Genomic DNA, 18,300 nt, shown 5'->3' on the forward strand with positions numbered 1-18,300 from the left:
TTGGTCAGGGTTGGTCTCATACTTCTGTGCATAAGATTTGGCACATCAGGGCACAGAACCTATTTTGAACACTTTTGGTATGTCAGCTACTTAATCATCCATAAATGCCTTTCAGGTTTTTTATATACTGGGGTTGAAGTTTAGAGCAAGTTGCTCTCCAACAAATGGAATAACAGGCTCTGATATGTATGGGCTCATTCACTTTTTGGTCAGTCCAGAATGTTTGGAAATCCAGAACTTTAAAGTGTTTTGTTTTTCAAGAGACTGGAAATACTGAAGGGGTTATTTCATCTCTCTTTGCTGGCCTTGTGTGTAATTCATGAAGTTAATATTGTGTAATTAGGAAAAAAAAAAACAAGCTCTGCTTCAATTTAGCAAGTATAAGTTGACATTTTCAGGAAGACCAGTGCTGAACTGTCCTTGGTTTATGCTCTCTGACCTCAGCTTTTAAGTTTGAAATATCATCCATCATATGGGAAACCATTTCCTGTGTTGGTGTGTCTTACTGCCAAGTGGAGTTCACTGAATGCTGGTGTTATCCTGATAGGAAGCAAGTTTTTCATAGGTTAAACTGTTCATTCTGTTCCTCAAATGAGAGGGCTTCCCATTTGATTCACAATCTAATATTTTTTTAGAAGTCAGTCTGTTTTGTTCACTGACAGTAATGTAACAGATACCTGGAAAGCAGTTCAGCTGAAATGCAAGATGTGGCTGGGAGCAGAGAGTCCCCAGATTCCTCTTCCATTTAAGCTCTGTGTCATGGGCTGAATCACTTGCTCTTTGAGTAAAGCTTTCTTGAAGCAAAAACCTTTTCACCCGAAAGAGCAGGGGTCATAAGCCTGGATGAATGAATGGCCAGAAGCTCAATTTCCCCCATTTTAAAACAAGGGCTTTCCCAACACATGAAAGAGCAAATAGCTGAAAGATTTTACAACATCTAATGGAGCTCATTGTTTGCCCACTGAAATAATTCTGCGGGTTCCTTTCCTGTAACATCTTAAGGTAGAGGGTAGAGCTGGACTGGTGTCATATATGAAAATTACCTGGTTTTGGAGTGGATTTATTACAATGTGAAAGAAACAGAGAAGTGGAAGAGGAGTGTGTAGCACTATAACCCAAACCATACATTTTCTCTGATTTCCATCCAGGACAGGGTGGGAGAGTTCTCTGTACATACCATGGTATTCCCTGAGAATATTGCCCTTCTGATATTCACAGGTTCATATATAGGTAAAAAGCAAACTTCAGGTATGCAGATTACATTTGGGGAGTTAAACACACAGACAAAATTTAATGTTTAAGATGGAGGCACAGAATTGTTACTTATCTTTCCCCTTTTGACTTTTGCATGTCTGACCTCTTGTTCTGTGCCCAGTGTAATGATTTTTAATACAAAAGCTCAAGATGAATGAAGTCATAGGAAATGAGGGTACCCATTTCCTATAAACAGTGAACATCAATTTCCAGTGAACATCAGTTAGTGATACTGAACCCTTTTGAGAAGCTCTGACCTGAATCTGTAAAGATTGTACTTTAGAGATTCAGGTCAGAAAATGTACTCTATAGTTTCATCTCATCAAGCTATAAATGCAGCAAGACTGCAGTAAACATGGTTTTAGTTATTTGAGTGCTTCACTGGGAAGTAGGGGAAACTTTTTGGAGGCTGGTAACTGCTCTATCTTCTAAATTGCCTTTTTAAATGTTCTTTTATGAAACAGTCATGGCATATGAGGTGTACCTTTATGGGCATGGGGCCCCATATATGTTGGCTTTTGTAACAAGCCCAGTAACTGCTAAGTGTTACAGGAATACTTATATGAGTGGCTGTTTCTCCCAGCCTATCTTTGACAATGGTTCCCCTTACTGGACACCAGACTGAAATCATGAAGGTTAATGTTTGAGACCTCTCTAGAGGGGTGTTGTGTTCACTCTCAAGAAGAGTTTAATGTATAGCAGTGAGAGAGTTCTTGAGGAAATGCAGCTTTTTGGCGTATCTGAATGTTCAGTTCTACAGTGTGTTCTACATGAACTCAAACACATACTCCTATTTCCTTATTTTCTTGAGGTCTATCTCCAATAAACACTATTGAAACCAAAAATCCAGTATTAAATATTGCTGAAGTTTTAAGAATAAGAAGAAAACTGCTTCATAAATGTTTGGCACAATAGTACAAGTTGCTGTGCATTTAGAATTGAGGCTGCTGCTGTCTTTAAATAAAGATCAGACTTTGTGTTTTGGTGAATGCAAGAGGAAGAAGCAGCTTAATGTAATTCCAGGACAAATCAAAGAAGTAAAAGGGAATTAGGTCTGTTATCAGATGAGAATATAGTTTCCCTGATCACTTCTGAACCATTCCTGTATGTAGACTTCATGCATGAATTTCCCCTGCCTTTCAGATGGAAGTGAATTAAAATTCTCCAGGCTAAGAGGAGAGGAAAGGAGACAGGCTGTTCTTGGGGCAGGAGGAACCAGTGGTGAGAAAAAGTTTCCATCTCAATTTGATGCAGTTTGTGAGAGCTGAATCAGCCAGAGCTCTGTGAGGGCATTTTGCTCTAATGTAGAGATGAACTTTTCTGAGCTGTACTAGTGACTGTCTTGGTCGAGGGACTGTGTAGCATCTCCAGTGTTAGTTATCACTCTTACAGGTCAGAGTGAGAGAGTGAGGGCCCTCAACATCACAAGGACATGGACTTGTTAGAGCAAGTCCAGTGGAAGCCACAGAGATGTTCCAAGGGCTGGAGTCCCTTTGCTCTGGAGACAGCCAGGAGAGTTGGGGGTTCAGCCTGGAGAAGGGAATGCTCCAGGGGGACCTTAAAGCCCCTTCCAGTGCCTAAAGGGGCTTCAAGAGACCAGGAGAGGGACTGGAATGACAGAACAAGGGAGAATGTCTTCCCACTGCCAGAGGGCAGGTTTAGATGGGATATTGGGCAGAAATTCTTGGCTGTGAGAGTGGTAAGGCCCTGGCACAGGTTGTCCAGAGAAGCTGTGGCTGCCCCATCCCTGGAAGTGTTTGAGGCCAGGCTGGACAGGTCTCAGAGCAGTGTGATCTAGTGGAAGGTATCTAGGCCCATGGTGGCATGGTAAGGACTGGATGACTTTAAAAGTTCTTTCCAACCCAAACCATTCTAGGATTTTGTGATTAAGTGGAAATTATCTTATTGATAGCATCATCTCCCTTGTAAATGTGGGACAAATCAGGTTAGTTCAGACTAAGCGTGCTTTTAAAATTATTGATTGTAATTATCCTTCAATGGTATAGCATAAAATGCAGTTACCTCCTCTTACTGCTTTGGTTGCTGTTTGTGTGCCTTATTTGCTATTGCTATATCAAAATTGTGGTGGGAGTCTTTTAAGATGGTTTTAGTGAAGGCTTTAGGTACGCTGGGTTGGCTTGTGGAATTTGAAAGAGTACGCTCAATGGATTAATGAAGGACATGGGTCTTCAAGGATGTGGATGTAACTTGCTTTCTTGTTAGTTTAATACTCTTGAGTGAGTTGCAAAGTAAACAACTGCTTTTCAGGTGTAACTCTGGGAGATGGACACAGGCATATAAAGATAAGTCATAATATCTTTTGAAATAGCTGTTATATTTGAGCACTTCCTCTTGCTTGGGTGAGGGTTGTCACTACTGTAGCAGTCCTCTATTTGCTCCTTCTAGAAGCAAGATTGAGAAATTCAAGACTTGTTATAATCACAGTGGTTATTTTTCTTTTTTCAACTCCCACTTCCCCAAGAATCTTAAAAAAGTTTAAAAAACCCTTTTGTTTAAGTGTGAAAAATGAAAATGATATTTAGATGCTTAGTTTGGAGGTACATTGTCTGAACAGCTGTTGATACCACAACATGTTTCAGTAATGTTGTAGCATAAGGGTTTTTCAGTAAACCCACATAGGCATTCAGAGCTAGAACAACTAGCCAGATTCAATAAAACAAAGGCAAGAAAAAAAATTTATAATTGCTCCCAAAAGATATAAACACACACAACTGTTTATATAGCAGCAGGCCTTATTTCAGTGATCCCCCATAGTTGTTTATATAGCAACAGGCATTATAACAACACTTCCCGTTTTCTTTATTGCAGTGCTTAGTAATCTGAATCTGTGCCAGTGTTCTATCCTACTCTGACAAAGTCACCCAGGATCTTGTAAAACAATTAACTATGTCATTTTATTAAAACTTCTAAAACTTAATATTTCTGTTTGACATTCTTAATATTTCGGTGTTTGACATTCTCTGAAAACCTTGTGCAAATGCTTGGCTTGTAACCAGCTCTGCAAATTTGATTGAAACAATAGTTTTGGTTCTTTTTTTCTCTGTAGGTTTTCACATTTGTGGAACAGATGGTTTTTTGAAATTCTTAATGCTATCAGGAGAAACTCCTCATATAGCTGAAAATAATTCAAAATTGTTTTTGACTGCCTTAATATTGCAAGATCTTTGCATAGTGTAATAGTGGGTTGAGTCCACCTGTTGTGTAGGTACAGGTACTGCTACAGCATCAAGAACCAGTTGCCTGCAGTGGGGACTAAGGGAAGTCCAAAATACAGCAGATTTTGGCATAGACTTGAATATTATGCACAATATGTACTAAAGGGGCTGCTATTTTGAGCTTTAATAACATATTCTGGCTGTTAGACAGCTTCCACATGGCTTAGAACAAGATGAATATGGCTGGGGAAGCAATATGAGAAATGATGAACAGATGAGGTTAGAATTGGAGTCATTCTGCACTCTCCCCAAAAAAAAAAAAAAAAGATAATTGAGCCCAGGTACTCTGTGGTTTCTGGCTGGAAGTAAATGTATATGCTTGTATACCATTAGTTATGAAATAGTGCTGCAAGAATTAGGATAGGAATTGGACAGTTGTTTTTTGCACATAAATGCAGGATATCATTGTTTTTCTTAAGAGCAGGCATAGAATGGCAAACCTCCTAATTTTGATCTTGGGTGCAACCTGCAATTACCCAGCAATAGAAAGATAACTAAATGGTTTCTTTTAAAGCCAACTTGATTGAAAAACCACAGTAGTCCTAGTACTTCTTATAGACTTTATAGGAAAGTAACTGAACTTTTGCAGATTTGTATTTTAGTTAGTTAACAAATGATGTATCTCTACTGGTAGATTTGATGAATGAATATTTTTGCTGTGGAATTGTTACCTTTAGGAAGGCAGTAAACTTTTCTGTTGTCTAACATGATTTTAGGTCATGATTTTTAAGTCTAACAGTCCAGTTGATGAAATGAATCCTTAGAAGCTGTTTGGTTGGCAGTGGAGTAGAGATGCTCAGATTGGAGCTGTTCACTGCTGGTTCACTCACTCACCTTCCAGTGTAAGTTCAGACCATTGCAGAGAAGGAAATACAGGTAGAAACTGGAGCAGCTGAATATTATTTTTTCTCATCCTAGAGTGTAAAATAATTATGCCTATTTTGTTATAATTTAACTTCAGTTTGTCATGCCTCACCTACAGCTAATGCTGTGGTTTTGTTGGTATTAGTTTTTAAAGGAAATTTAGTCTTTAAACACTTTCTTAGAAAGCTAATACAGGCTTTTTAAGAATAAATCTACCTTTTGCTCTGAGAACCACTGTTTTAAATGCAGCTTATTTTAACATTTATGGTTTTCTGTGATTTGGAATATATAGGTATAATAGATAATACCCCCTGGTATGATTATCTGGTTTTCTATAGAGAAGTTTGCCTTAAAGTAAATGTATTGTCCTATTTCTTGAGATTTCTCTGTACAGATAATTCTTCAAATTCTTCTGCTTTGAACTGTTCACAAAATATGATGCATCTTGTCTCCTATATCTTGTGTCTGTGGAGTAAGTGTTGTTAGTAACAAACATGAGAGCAGCACTTGGGAAAACAAAGCTGTGCATAGGAGCTAAATATTGGTATAGAAATCAGAATTAATATTTTATCACTGGAACATCATTAATGATTTACTCAAAGTTCTGTGGAGAATACATGGTGTTCTATGTGAACACAAGTCTGGGACACCTCTTCAATTAAAACAGGCCCATTATCTTTGGATGGCTGGGTCTGTAATATCCTGAAGAAACAATCAGATCTTTAAAATCTTGAATAAAATGCTGCTTTTGAAAATTATTGCAGTAGAAACTTAGTGTGGAGATGGGTGACTTTTAATAGTGACAATTGAAATTTGAACAATTTCTTATGAGAATCAAGACAGCCCATGGTTACCTCTGTCTGCTCTTGTTTTCCTGCCCTCTTAATTCTTATGGGCAAAGCAGCTTCTCCCTACATTTTTCTCTTTTTAAAATTGATTTTGATGTTAAGAAGTACTTGTGTGAATCCTACTGTAACAAGTCACAGGGAATCATAGAATGGTTTGAACTGGAACAGACCTTAAAGATCATCCAATTCCACCCTCCTGCCATGGGCAGGGAAACCCCCTCTAGGTCAGGTTGCTCCAGGCCCTATCCAACCTGGCCTTGAGACCCCATCCTTCCAAACCTGAGGCAGCCCCAGCTTCTCCGGGCAACCTATGCCAGGGCCTTGCCATCCTCACAGCCAAGAATTTCTTCCCAGTATTCCATCTAACCCTGTCCTCTGTTAGTTTGAAGTCATTCCCCCTTGTCCTGTCATTTCAGGCCCTTGTCCTAAGTCCCTCTCCAGCTCTTGGAGCCCCTTTAGGCACTGGAAAGGGCTCTGAGGTCTCCCTAAAGCCTTCTCTACTCCAGGCTGGACACCCCCAGCTCTCCCAGCCTGTCTTCAGAGCAGAGGTGCTCCAGCAACCCTTGATGGATCTCCATGGCCTCCTCTGGATTCAGTCTTTATGACTGTTGTTCAGTGCCTTACTGTTTATTGGATGAGGTGGATTAACTAGCCCTGCATGTGTGGTGTTGGATGTTAAAAAAATTAAACTTAAGGGAAGGTGTATAAGAAATGCTTTATGAATTGGAGAAAAAAAACCAGTCCTTACTAATATTTGTTATTTTACATTGTCAGAGGTTAAGGAGAGGAGGAAGAGGAATTCTGATCTTTTAAGTAAAAGTTGTTTTTCAGCTCCCTCCACCTCCTTGTTTGCATTTGTTTTGTGTTGTACCTGTAGTGGCCTGCATGATGCAGCAAAGCAGAGATTTCTTTGTCAGGATATGTGAGACCACTGCAGAATTATGCGAAGCAGGAGTTAACCTTTGCTGCATTCATGGAGTGATAATTTTGAATCCAGACTAAAACCCAATTCATCAGCTGATTTTTGAATGTTGTTTTCTCTTCCTAGAAGGCAGATAAGTTTTTCAGTGATTTCTGGGTTTGTAAATACATCAGCAGCAGCTTGTATTGAGGCAAACACAAGGCAGTATTACTTTGCTTTTAATCAATTACAAAGCTAAATAGTATGCAGTTTATGAAGTGAAATAATAACTTTTTCTAGGGGTTTAATGGAACTTGCATCCTAACTTTACTTAATATGCATCTCTACTATTGGAAATACGAAAATGTCTTTTAATAGAAGCAGTGGTTTTGCTCATGTTTGGATACTGGGGTCTCCCATGAATTCTTCTGATCTTGGCTGTTGGACAAATCCCTTAATCCACCTTATTTTCATGCTCTGAAACCTTAAAATGTAAGAATGACTATAAAAAGGGGTATTCCATGAACTTTTCATTGTTGGGGGAGAAACAAATGTAAAGTTTTTGAGTTGGTGGGTTTTTTCTTCTTTATTTCTTTTGCTCCAGGCTAATTCTCCAGTTAACAAATTCCACTGTAATCCCATCAGGAGAATGTGGTGATGGTTTTGTAATTTATATTGTATGGTTGTCTTAATCCAGGTTCTGTCATTGTAGCAGAAAATATGAACCCAAGCCCACCATATGATTTGGCTTTGTCCATATGGAAATAATAAACTGTAATAAATGGCCAGCTGTTGTACAATGCAGTACTGAGGGTGATTTTCTTCCAAAGTAATTATTCTTTCTGAAACTCAGACAAGCACAAAAATGATTCCCAATTTCAGGAGTCTTTTTCTCTGTAAAACTGATTGTTTGGGAGAAGTCAAAAATTTTTGAAACTTATGATACTTTCCTGCATCTTGCTGTCAGGAATTGTGGAAACAGGTGTGTGATTCTAAACAAAAGAAATTTAACTTTGAGTGAGACTGTTCCATGTTTCAGCAAGTAGCTCTATCAGCACTAAATTTGTGCAGTTGCTGTGTGTGCCTGTGTTGGGAGTCCAGCAGAGACTTCTAAAGCGTGTTAATGTATGCTGAGAACTGCGTATTCAATTGGTAGTGCATCATTCCAGCAGCCTTAGAGATACTGTAATGTAGGGTGTTGGGGTCTTTTTTCATATTTTAACCACACAAGGGATCATTTCTCTGCAAAATTTCCCTGAAATTTTGAGATTCAAACTTGAAAGTCAGACTTTTTCTCTTCCATGTGCTGTTTTCTTCAGAGGTATTTTTAATTTGGTGACTTGTTAAACATGGAGTTCATAATTCTCACCAGTGACAGTTATGTCACACGGATGACGTAAGAACACCTTGTAGGAGTCAATATTCAGGTTAAAGTATGTCAGTGTTTAAAGCCTTTCCCTTCACTAAGTAGCATCTGATTTGGGTGCTGGATTTAATTATGATACTGATAACAGGTGTTTAAATGCTGATATAAACTGTCTAAGGATCACAGATATTGATCAGTTGTGTGACAATATGTATTTTTACTCACTGATGTTTCTATAATAATTCCATTACTGATTCCAGTTTACACTGATACACGCAGACTGACAAGTACACACAAAAAATATTTGGAATTCATGAATACAGAACATTGTGACAGAATTTGGTGTCTTCCCATAATGGCTGTTTTCATTAAGCTGTGAACCTGCTCTCCTGTTGCAGATAGTAAATGGAGAAAGTGTAAGGAGGTTTAAGAGTCAGGTTGACTGATTATTCCCTGTTCTTGGGTGGGTTTCCTAATACAAGTAGTAAATAGACCATTTTCTTAAGGGGAATAAATATCTTGGAACTGCTGGATAATCATCCTAAACTTTCTAAAAACCTAGTGACTTAACTGACCATGATGTTGTATTCTTGGGGATTTGGAAAGCTGTGCTAATTTTAGGATTTTTTTTCTGTTTTTTAGCTTAGATACCAGCATGGGCTGAGTACTCCAGATCTAAGGCAAACTCTTCCTAACCTGAAAAACTTCATGGAGCTTGGACTGATGGTTAGGTGGTAAGTATTTTTTGTAATTTATAAGAAAGAGGTGGGTACTACAAAAAAATTGAAGGTAAGGATTTGTCTCAAACAAGCAGCTCCTCTTCACAAGCTGAGAATGCTTGGTGAGATTACGACCTTCCCAAAATACAGACTCTCTAACTGTCCACAACATTCTACTGTTTTCTTATGCTCTTAGAAGTTCTTCCATATGATGGGCCCACAACCCTTCTCAGAGATTGATGTCACAAGGGAATCCTGTTTGAAAAAACAATGTTCTTCACTAGAGGGAGGTGAATTAATTGTTGTCATAAGACTGTATTTAATGTTTGGGAGCGGGTGCACCTTCTGTACCAAACTGCTCAAGCAGGACAAGTCGTAGCCTGGGCAGTCCCTGACTGTAATTCAAGTGAGCTGCACAGGAATCTAAAAGATAAGCAACACAACCTCTCTGTAGTATAATTGCTAAATGAGGAGCTACATTAATAAATAACTGAGGGTTATAGTATCTTCCATGGAAATCCCGTGTACTTCTGTTCTGATTCACTCTGGAGGATTCAGACTCATCTTCTTCTTGATTGTCTGCAGAAAATCAAATCAGACAGGTTTCTGTGTTTTAAGGCTAAAGTTAGTTTAGGTTTATCTCACAGAAGTTGTTTGAGCAGGAGGCTTAACCAGTTCTCCTTAAACGGAGCGGGACTTCACTAAATGTGAAGAACAGTTTACTACCCAGTGGATTTCAACAAGTGATGGTTTGTAATCACATGGTTTTAATTTATGCTCTCTGAATTGTGTGCACTCATGCAGTCTCTTGCTTTAAGCAGTTATTTTGTCCTGCATTCTCATCTAATCACAGAATCATAGAATGGTTTTGTTTTCCTGCCTTCTTAACTCTCATGAGCAAAGCAGTTTCATCTCCCTACATTCTCCTCTTTTTAAAATTGATTTTGATGTTGAAAAGTACTTGTGTGTATCCTACTGTAACAGGTCACAGGAATCATAGAATGGTTTGGGCTGGAAAGACCTTAAAGATCATCCAGTGTCCATGCCTTGCCATAGGCAGGGACACCTCCCAGTAGATCAGGTTGCTCCAAGCTCCATCCAGCCTAGCCTTGAACATATCCAGGGATGGGGCAGCCCCCACTTCTCTGGCAACCTGTGCCAGGGCCTTGCAATCCTCACACAGAAGAATTTTTTCCCAATATTCCACCTAACCCTTGCCTCTGGCAGTGGAAAGCCATTCCCTCTTGTCCTGTCGTTCTAGGCTCTTGTCCAAAGTCCGTCTCCAGCTCACTTGGAGCCTCTTCAGGCATTGTCAGGGGCTTTAAGTTATCTGGAGCCTTCTCTTCTCCCAGCCTGAACACCCCCACCTCCAGGTTGCTGTTTGGAGCCTTGGCTAAGGAGAACAAATATAGGAGTAGGAAAAGTTTCCTCTTTCAGCAATACTGTAAAAAGTGTTGCCTGATGGAAATTCAGCTCAGCCAACAGAGGAAGTAAATGGGTCCTGAGAAAAGGAAGCTCAGCCCCTTGTGCAGCTTTATTCTGTAAGTAATTTCAGAAACAGCTGAAAAGATTCTCCCTGCTTTTGTTTTTTCTCTAGCAAGATGCATAAAGAAAAGCCTTCTTCATTAGGAAAATATCACAGTGAGTTTTCATGTGGTATCCATCACAGTAGTGTAAAAATCCTCAGATGATGAAAATGAAGGGCCAGACTGTGAAGTCTGTAGCACTTCTCTCTGCTCATCAGTAGAGTGGGAGGGGTGCAGGTCATGGGTGTCTACTACAGTCGGGAATAAGCAGAAGTGGGTTGACACTGGAACATATGAAATGGAATTATTTTCAGTGTGGATACCTGTTCTTCCCTTTTGGCATGTGCAGTCTCTGAGGAACTGATCTGGAAACTTTAGTTATGCTTTGGAGATTTTGCCACCATACAATCCTGTTGTTGTTTTCTATAGGTGATGCACAATCATTAACAAAACAAAGCACTTTTATTTTTTTGGCTGGATAATATTTCCATGTAGGAATATTAAGCATGGTTCTTCTGGGGTATCCCATTCCCTTCTCCTCATGGATGTCTATGCCTCATTTCCTTCTCATGTCCAGAAGTTTTATGAATAGTTGTTCATTTTAACTTATATTTTTTTTAAACTAATGATCCCAATCAATGCTTCTTAGTACTTCCTAAAAATATAAATGGAAATGAGGCTTTACGGAGAGTCTCTTTTGAGGGGAATACTGGCTAGACTTTCATAATTGGACAGAATACAGATGTCCACTGTCCTGTGGATAATACCTGATTACTAACATTGAAACGAGCAGACAATCCACTAGCTGATAAAATGAATATTTGAAGGAATTTTTGTTTTCAGGTTACTGTGAGTCATGTGATACCCTCTGACACAAACTGTAGTCAGTAAAATATTTCCAGGTTATTTTTTGTTTGCAGGATAAGAGCAGGGAGACAAGAGGTTTTCTTATCCATATACTCACTTGCACTGCCTGATTTGTTTGGTTCTCTTGCTGGTCTTCAGTTTCCTTTCTGAGCACTGTAGCTGGGTTTTTCTGAATTTAAGTTCTGTCACCACCATAATCATTACCATTTTAGATTAAAAACAAACCAAAAAAAATCCTCCATGGCTTTTGTAGAAGAGCTCACTTGTTTCATATATTCATTAGAGCAAATCTGGCTGTAAAGTGTCTGCTTCAATCTTCTGTGAGTTCTCCTGTTTTGCCTGGAGCTGTGGTCTAGCTTTTGGTCCTTTGGAAGGTCTGCAGAGTCCAGTGTTTGTCCATCAAGGTTTAGTGGCTGGTTCCCTGAGCCTGGTGAGATTTGTGTTGTCTTGGTTTCTCAGGCATTACACTTAAATGATTAATAAATGTTTTTCACATCCCAACTTGTGTGATTTATTGCAGCAAGCTTGCAGATCTGCAATCTCTGCTTCCACCTTCATACCTCTCCTGGTACCAATATTCTGCTATGTTAACTTTTGTCCCCCAAATCTTTTGTTTCCTTTTGGGAATACTTCTCTCTGTTTCTACTTTTTTAGTCTTGGAGTTTCATTGGCTTCCAGAAAAGTAGCTCAGTTTTTTAGGTTAGCTTTTGTGGATGCAAAAGCCCTATGCAGATTTTGTCTTAAATTTAAACTTTTTCTTGTGAGCAGGCAGTTTATTTCAGCATTTGAGACTGAATCATAGAAAGGTTTCGATTGGAAGGGACCTTAAAGGCATGTTGTTCCACTCCCTGACCATGGGCAGGATACCTTCCACTAGACCAGGTTGCTCCAAGCCCTCTCCAACCTGGCCTTGAACACTTCCAGGCATGGGGCAGCCACAGCTTCTCTGGGCAACCTGTGCCATCACCATCCTCACAGCCAAGAATTTCTTCCTAATCTCTGATCTCAATCTCCCCTCTTTTAGTTTAAAACCATTCCCCCTTGTCCTGTTCCTCTCTCCCTCTTTTAAAAAGTTGCTCTCCTTTCATAAGCCCCCTTCAAATCCCCACTTTCATGTAGCCAGTCCATTTTTAACATTTTTAATTAAAATAGTTTTATTTCTTTTTGTATGTTTAGATTGACCTTTCCCAAGATTAGGCTCTTTAGATTATGGTTGCATTAAATCATTAAATCAAGAGACTCTGACTCATTTTCTCTCCTATTCTTCAGCTTTTTTCTTTTTTCACACTGTAACTTATGAGAGATAGTATTTGTGATTAACAGAAAGTAAAGGACATGCTGCAAATCTGAGCAGTCCAGCAAGAAGATTTTTTTCTTAGTGAATAGACAGTAGACTTATCTAATGCTGGCAAATATATGATACTCCTTTTGAATGGCTTGTCAGTAGGCCGGGAGATGCCCTTTTGAAAGCTTTTAAAGGCTTTCCTCAAAAATACTTGAGTGCCAAGGCTTAAATTTGTGTTTTGAGGCTATGTCTTGATTAATATACTGATAGAATCAAGAGGAGCCTAAAACTTCTTAGTTATAAAAACTCTGGTGGCTTGATTTATGGAGATTTCATTTTTTAAAAATGTGTTGCTGAATTTCTTAGCTGCCAAAAGATGCAGTTTCATCTTAACTTCATATTGGCCGCCTTCCTATTGCTATTGTACATTATTTTACCAGTAATCTCTAAGAAGGTGAGAAACTATCACTGCTTTTTAGCACAGTTGACATGATATTGGCTCTGAACTGCTCATGGAGCCTCAAGCATTTCAGATAGCTATAAACCAACTAAACCACCTTCATTTAGTGTTCTTACTGCCATGAGGTCATAGTTTACAACACAAAAAGATCAAATGATGTTTAGGGTTTTGTGGTTTTTTTAAAGCATTCTCATAGCAAAGAGCTGTAGCTGTGGATTTTGGCTTTTGGCCAGGTAATCAAAATTTAGTATTTTGTCCAGCTGTGATCCAGTAATGTTCCTCACAGGAAACATTTCGTGTGGAGGAAAAGATACATATTTGAGCCTGTAAATTGTATTTTGTCCCTCATATTGCTTTACAGTTTCTCTGAGCCACTTGCAGACAGATTGAATAATCACAGGTGAATCTGACCGAAGAAACATTTTATCAAAACTGCAACCAGAACGTGTTCACTAAGAAAATAATTTCAGAAATGTTTGTGTCTTACTTCATTCACTTTATCTCACCTGTTTAAGAGTCTGTGTCTTCCACCTTAAGGCTAAGAATGCTCAAAGTGACTACTTGGAACTAGCGAAAATTAGTATTTTGGGAGAAAATAGCTACTTTGTCATTTTGCTGCCAGAAAAACTTAGAGCTGAAGTCAGACTGTTAGAATTGGCTTTTGAGATTTGGATACAATTGAAACATTGAAATTGGTGACCTGAGGCTTCTCATGGCTTTTTTTTTAATATAATTTAGAAATCCTGCTTTCTGACAGGAACTGTACATTCCCATATGCGTAACCAGTTCTAGTGTCATCCAGTAGACTAAAAGTCATCAGGCCCTGATGACAGTTAATCAAATCAGTTCTTATACTCCACAAGTCACAGGCCATTCTTTTTGGACTGATGTCCACACCTGTCTGGTGTCTCAGGAGACCAACCAAGGGATTGTTGCTGGAAGCTGAATCAGCCCAACCTGAGCAATTCAGCTCAAGGCTGTGCCTTAGAGTAAAGGGCTGTGCTCCTGAAAGCCAAACCCTTCTCACTGGGGACAATACCTCACAGTCTCTAAAGTGTGTGAGTAACTGGATGATAGTTTTCTAACATTACTCTCTTTTTATATACTTTATATATTTTTATTAATTTCATGAGCTGTGAAGCTCAAAGGATAAGGGACAATGTCTTTAAATTGATGGAGGGTGGGTTTAGTTCAGAAATTAGGAAGCAATTCTTCCCTGTGAAGGTGGGGAGCCTGTGTTCAATGCTGCGTTGGATGGGGCTTGGAGCAACCTGGTCTAGTGGAAGGTGTCCCTGCCCATGGCAGGGGGATTGCAACTAGATGGTCTTGAAAGTTGGTTTCAAACCAGACCCTTCTGGGATTCTTTCTCTGGACTTTACCTTGATATGAATGCTGAGAATCCTAGTAACAGTACAGCCTCAAGGAAAACACAAATGGAATAGACACCCTCCATCAGCTGCTTGTTTTCATAGGTATTAATAGCAGCCATGTATTTTTGAGCCCTGTGCCTCTGTCCAAACGTTACTTTTGAACTAAAACCTCAACATGACTTCCTATGCTCACCTGGAGGGAGGTGATGGCACAGGAAAAAACATTTCATCCACTGTATCCAGAGCCCTTATGGATTTGTTTTACTTGCCTGGAAGACTATGACCATTGTTCTACTTAAAAGAGAGCTGTTTATCTTCTTATGTCTGCCTTGTAGACACTTGTCACTCAGCCTGAGATTGTTGCCTAGGTTGCCCCTGTGATCAAGAAAAGGCATCCAGGGAAGATGACTTTCCCAGTGATCATAACTGGCTCTCAAATAGGGGATTACCACCCTTCTCTCAGTTTTCTTCTCCAGTGACTGTGGAACTCTTGAATGACTGATCTCCAAAACCCTTTATACATATTTACTTCTATCTAGATGCCTTAGATAATATTTGATAAGCAGATAAACCATACTATTGACTTCATTCCCCCATTCTCAGATTTGGGATGTTATCCTTGTATTTATTCCTGACTGAAGCTCAACCCATCCTATTCATATTTATTGGTAGCAATGGACAGAATTCTGAATTCTGCTCCCATATTTCTCCAGCAGTTTAAAACCTAGTTTTGAAGCCTTAAGGTCCATTTCAGTGCATGTCATGTCAACCACGGAATCTAAAAAAAAAAAAAAAAAAAAAAGTAACTAGAATAAACCTTCACAACACTTCTCCTATCCCCACACCTTCTTTTCTTTCCCACTGACAATGTAAAGAGACAAAACCTGGGACTTTCAGTCAGTGTGCCACCTCTTCTTCAGTTCTCTTAGGGATAGGAGTCTCTCTTGCCATGCCATGGAGACTTCTCCACCAGAAACATTTCTCTTTGGCTTTAGGGTCACAGTGAACCAGCCACCCGGGAAAGGAAAATCTGTTTGCAGTGTGAAAGTCTCTCCCATGCTTTGTAGTTTTCCCACAGCTTTCATGGGCCATGCCAACTTATGGGGTACTAAGGATGAGCTGTAATAGCATAAAAGCAAAAGTTCTCTTCAGCCATCTCTAGGAAACAGAGGTTTTCTTCTTCTATTCCTGGGGCAAAGTTTCTCATCTCTCTCATTTCTTTCTGTTCAACCTACTTCAACATCTGCTTACTTCAACACAAGTGCTTCTGCTCATGGCTGTGACTAGAATGCTACATCCCCCCAATGCCTTGCAAGAGTTACAGGGAAAAAATTTAAGTCTGATGTATCAGTTATATCTTAAGCATAGCCTTACAAGAGAATTTCAGCCCAAGACTAAGGGATCTTCTCAGTCTCCTCCCATCTAGGATTTGAGTTCACTGACTGCAGTGTCCCATGTTGTTTTCTCTCATGTCTTCATCCTTTCCTTTTTCCTGATTCAGGAGAGAATTGGTCTTCATAGGTTCATTTGTTCTCAAGCTTTATCAACTGAAACAGTTTTGTATAGAGTTCTGCAGTGCTGGAAGGTTGATCTCATCCAGGCTCTGCATTGGGGGAATCACTCACCGTGCCTCTCTGTTGGTCACGGGGTCTTCGCCGACACCGTGTGAGTCATGCTAGCTGCTGGCACCACCCTGTGTCTTCTCTTCATGAGGGGCACTGTTATAAATGAATACTCCAATTTAATAATTAAGGAAATTTATTAAATTATCAAAGTATAAATTTGGAAAAAGCCACAAGCAAATTGACTCTGAGACAGGCGATCAGGGTCGGGGAGACTTAGGATTTGGCCTCTATTGCACCAAAGTCCCTGTGGGTCTCCAAAATGTCATTTCAAAGGGGTCTGTTTTATACAGTCTTTGGGGCTCTAGAAGGGGGCTCTTCTTTAGCATATTTTAGCATATTATCGTAGTTTTTCTTTCTTGCTGCTGCGTTTCCCGGAACCGGAGGATAATTCCTGGAATCCTGTCAGGTGAAAACTTCCTGGCATGAACTTCTGATGATGCCTATCAAATGCCTCCTGCTGGGATCTTGTCAGATGGAAAGAAATCCCTTGAAATATACATCCTGGTAGACAGTGTCCTCCTCATGTTTGAATCTCCATTCTTTATCACGTAGCCTATTACTGCTTGTTGCCCAAAACTGGCTTGGTACACAAGATGCTGTGGTTTTAATTTCCTTTAGCACAAATTATTATATAACATATATCACAGGCATCAAAAAAAAAAAAAAAGAAAAGTTGCTGCTGCTGCTTTTGTCCTTCTCTCAGCAGCATGGTTGGCTAAAAGCAGCCAAGCAAACAAACTTCATTGCAAGCCATGCTGAGATGCTGAGATGGCCACTGCAGCACAGTGCTGCCCCAGCCGCACCGATTTCGGCCGGGCAGTCCCAGCCATGCAGCTGCTGCCAGCCTTGGGGCCCCCTCCAACACCGGCCGTGGGCCATTCCCAGCTCTGGTCCCAGCCACATGGTTGCTCCTGGCATTGGGATGGGCCCCGAGGGCATGGCCCAGCACTGCTGTCAGAAAAAAGGACCAGTGGGGTTTCCAGGAAGTGGCTTGGTCCTGCTGGGAAGGGACAGGGTCTGGCAGGCTTCCTGGGAAGGGGCCTGCATCACAGCAGAGCCTGGCCTGGCCAGCTCCCAATTACCTGTTCCAAGGCCAGAAGCAATAGAGCTTTTCACGGGCTTACCTGTCCTTAAATATGTTTTCACAGAGGCCTATGCAGCTCTTTTCAGTGGTTTAACTGGGGGTCAATCTTCAAACCTAGCCAACTGTTTGGGTGTGCCAGATCCCCACAGGGAGCCACCCTCACAGCCCATGGACTCCCTCCCCACCTAAAAACCCCTAACAATCTGGTAAACCATGACACAAGATTTTCCTGTGCCAGACAAAACATTTCAGGCCTTGAGCAGGAGTTTCTTTTAAATGAAGTTTGTGAAGGACATCCTGACAGTGGTTGAATCTTAGAGTTGTATATTCAGTAGATCAATAATGGCTGGGTTTTTTACTATTTTTTTAAAATATTTGGAAGGAAAATGAACCAGCTGTTTATGTTCATGTATAGCATGCTATTTATATACAAGGTGGTGATTATAGTTGGATAAATATTGAGCTGACAAAGGAAAGTTCTCATAACACACCTGAGATGACATAAAGTGGATTTATTTATTTATTTATTTATTTATAAAATGTAATTTTCCAAATTACAGAGCTTGAGACAGTGAAAGTAGCTTGTAGAACTGTACTATGGTAAGTTAGACTTGTAAATTATGCTTGATTGGTTCATGTTCCTTAAGAAATAGAGGTTGGCAATTGTCCAAAGAGTTTTGGAATGACTGGCACAGAAAAGCAGAAGATTTGGCAAGAATAGGCCTCTGCAAATAGTGAAGTTGTTGTGGTTTTTCTCCTTTGTGCAGCTGTCAGGGAAGTCTGCTGTTGGATTCTTTGCTCATAGAGAATTCAGATGTTATTACTCACTTTTGAAGAGTTTATGATGACCCAATACAAGCCATAAATACGTAAATATATGGTCAGCAGTAATATT

At 39.8% G+C, this 18,300-nt stretch overlaps 1 protein-coding gene across 1 annotated transcript in view; it reads left to right on the forward strand.

Annotated features, from left to right (window-relative positions):
• The window catches only part of UVRAG (UV radiation resistance associated), an 88,214-nt gene that overhangs the window by 65,948 nt on the left and 3,966 nt on the right, over positions 1–18,300 (forward strand). Inside the window, exon 14 of the mRNA XM_066571957.1 lies at positions 9,112–9,203. Coding sequence (XP_066428054.1) covers positions 9,112–9,203 — 92 coding nt within the window. The remainder of the gene's footprint in view (positions 1–9,111; positions 9,204–18,300) is intronic.

This window comes from Molothrus aeneus, chromosome 2 (assembly GCF_037042795.1).
Source record: "Molothrus aeneus isolate 106 chromosome 2, BPBGC_Maene_1.0, whole genome shotgun sequence".
NCBI lineage: Eukaryota > Metazoa > Chordata > Aves > Passeriformes > Icteridae > Molothrus > Molothrus aeneus.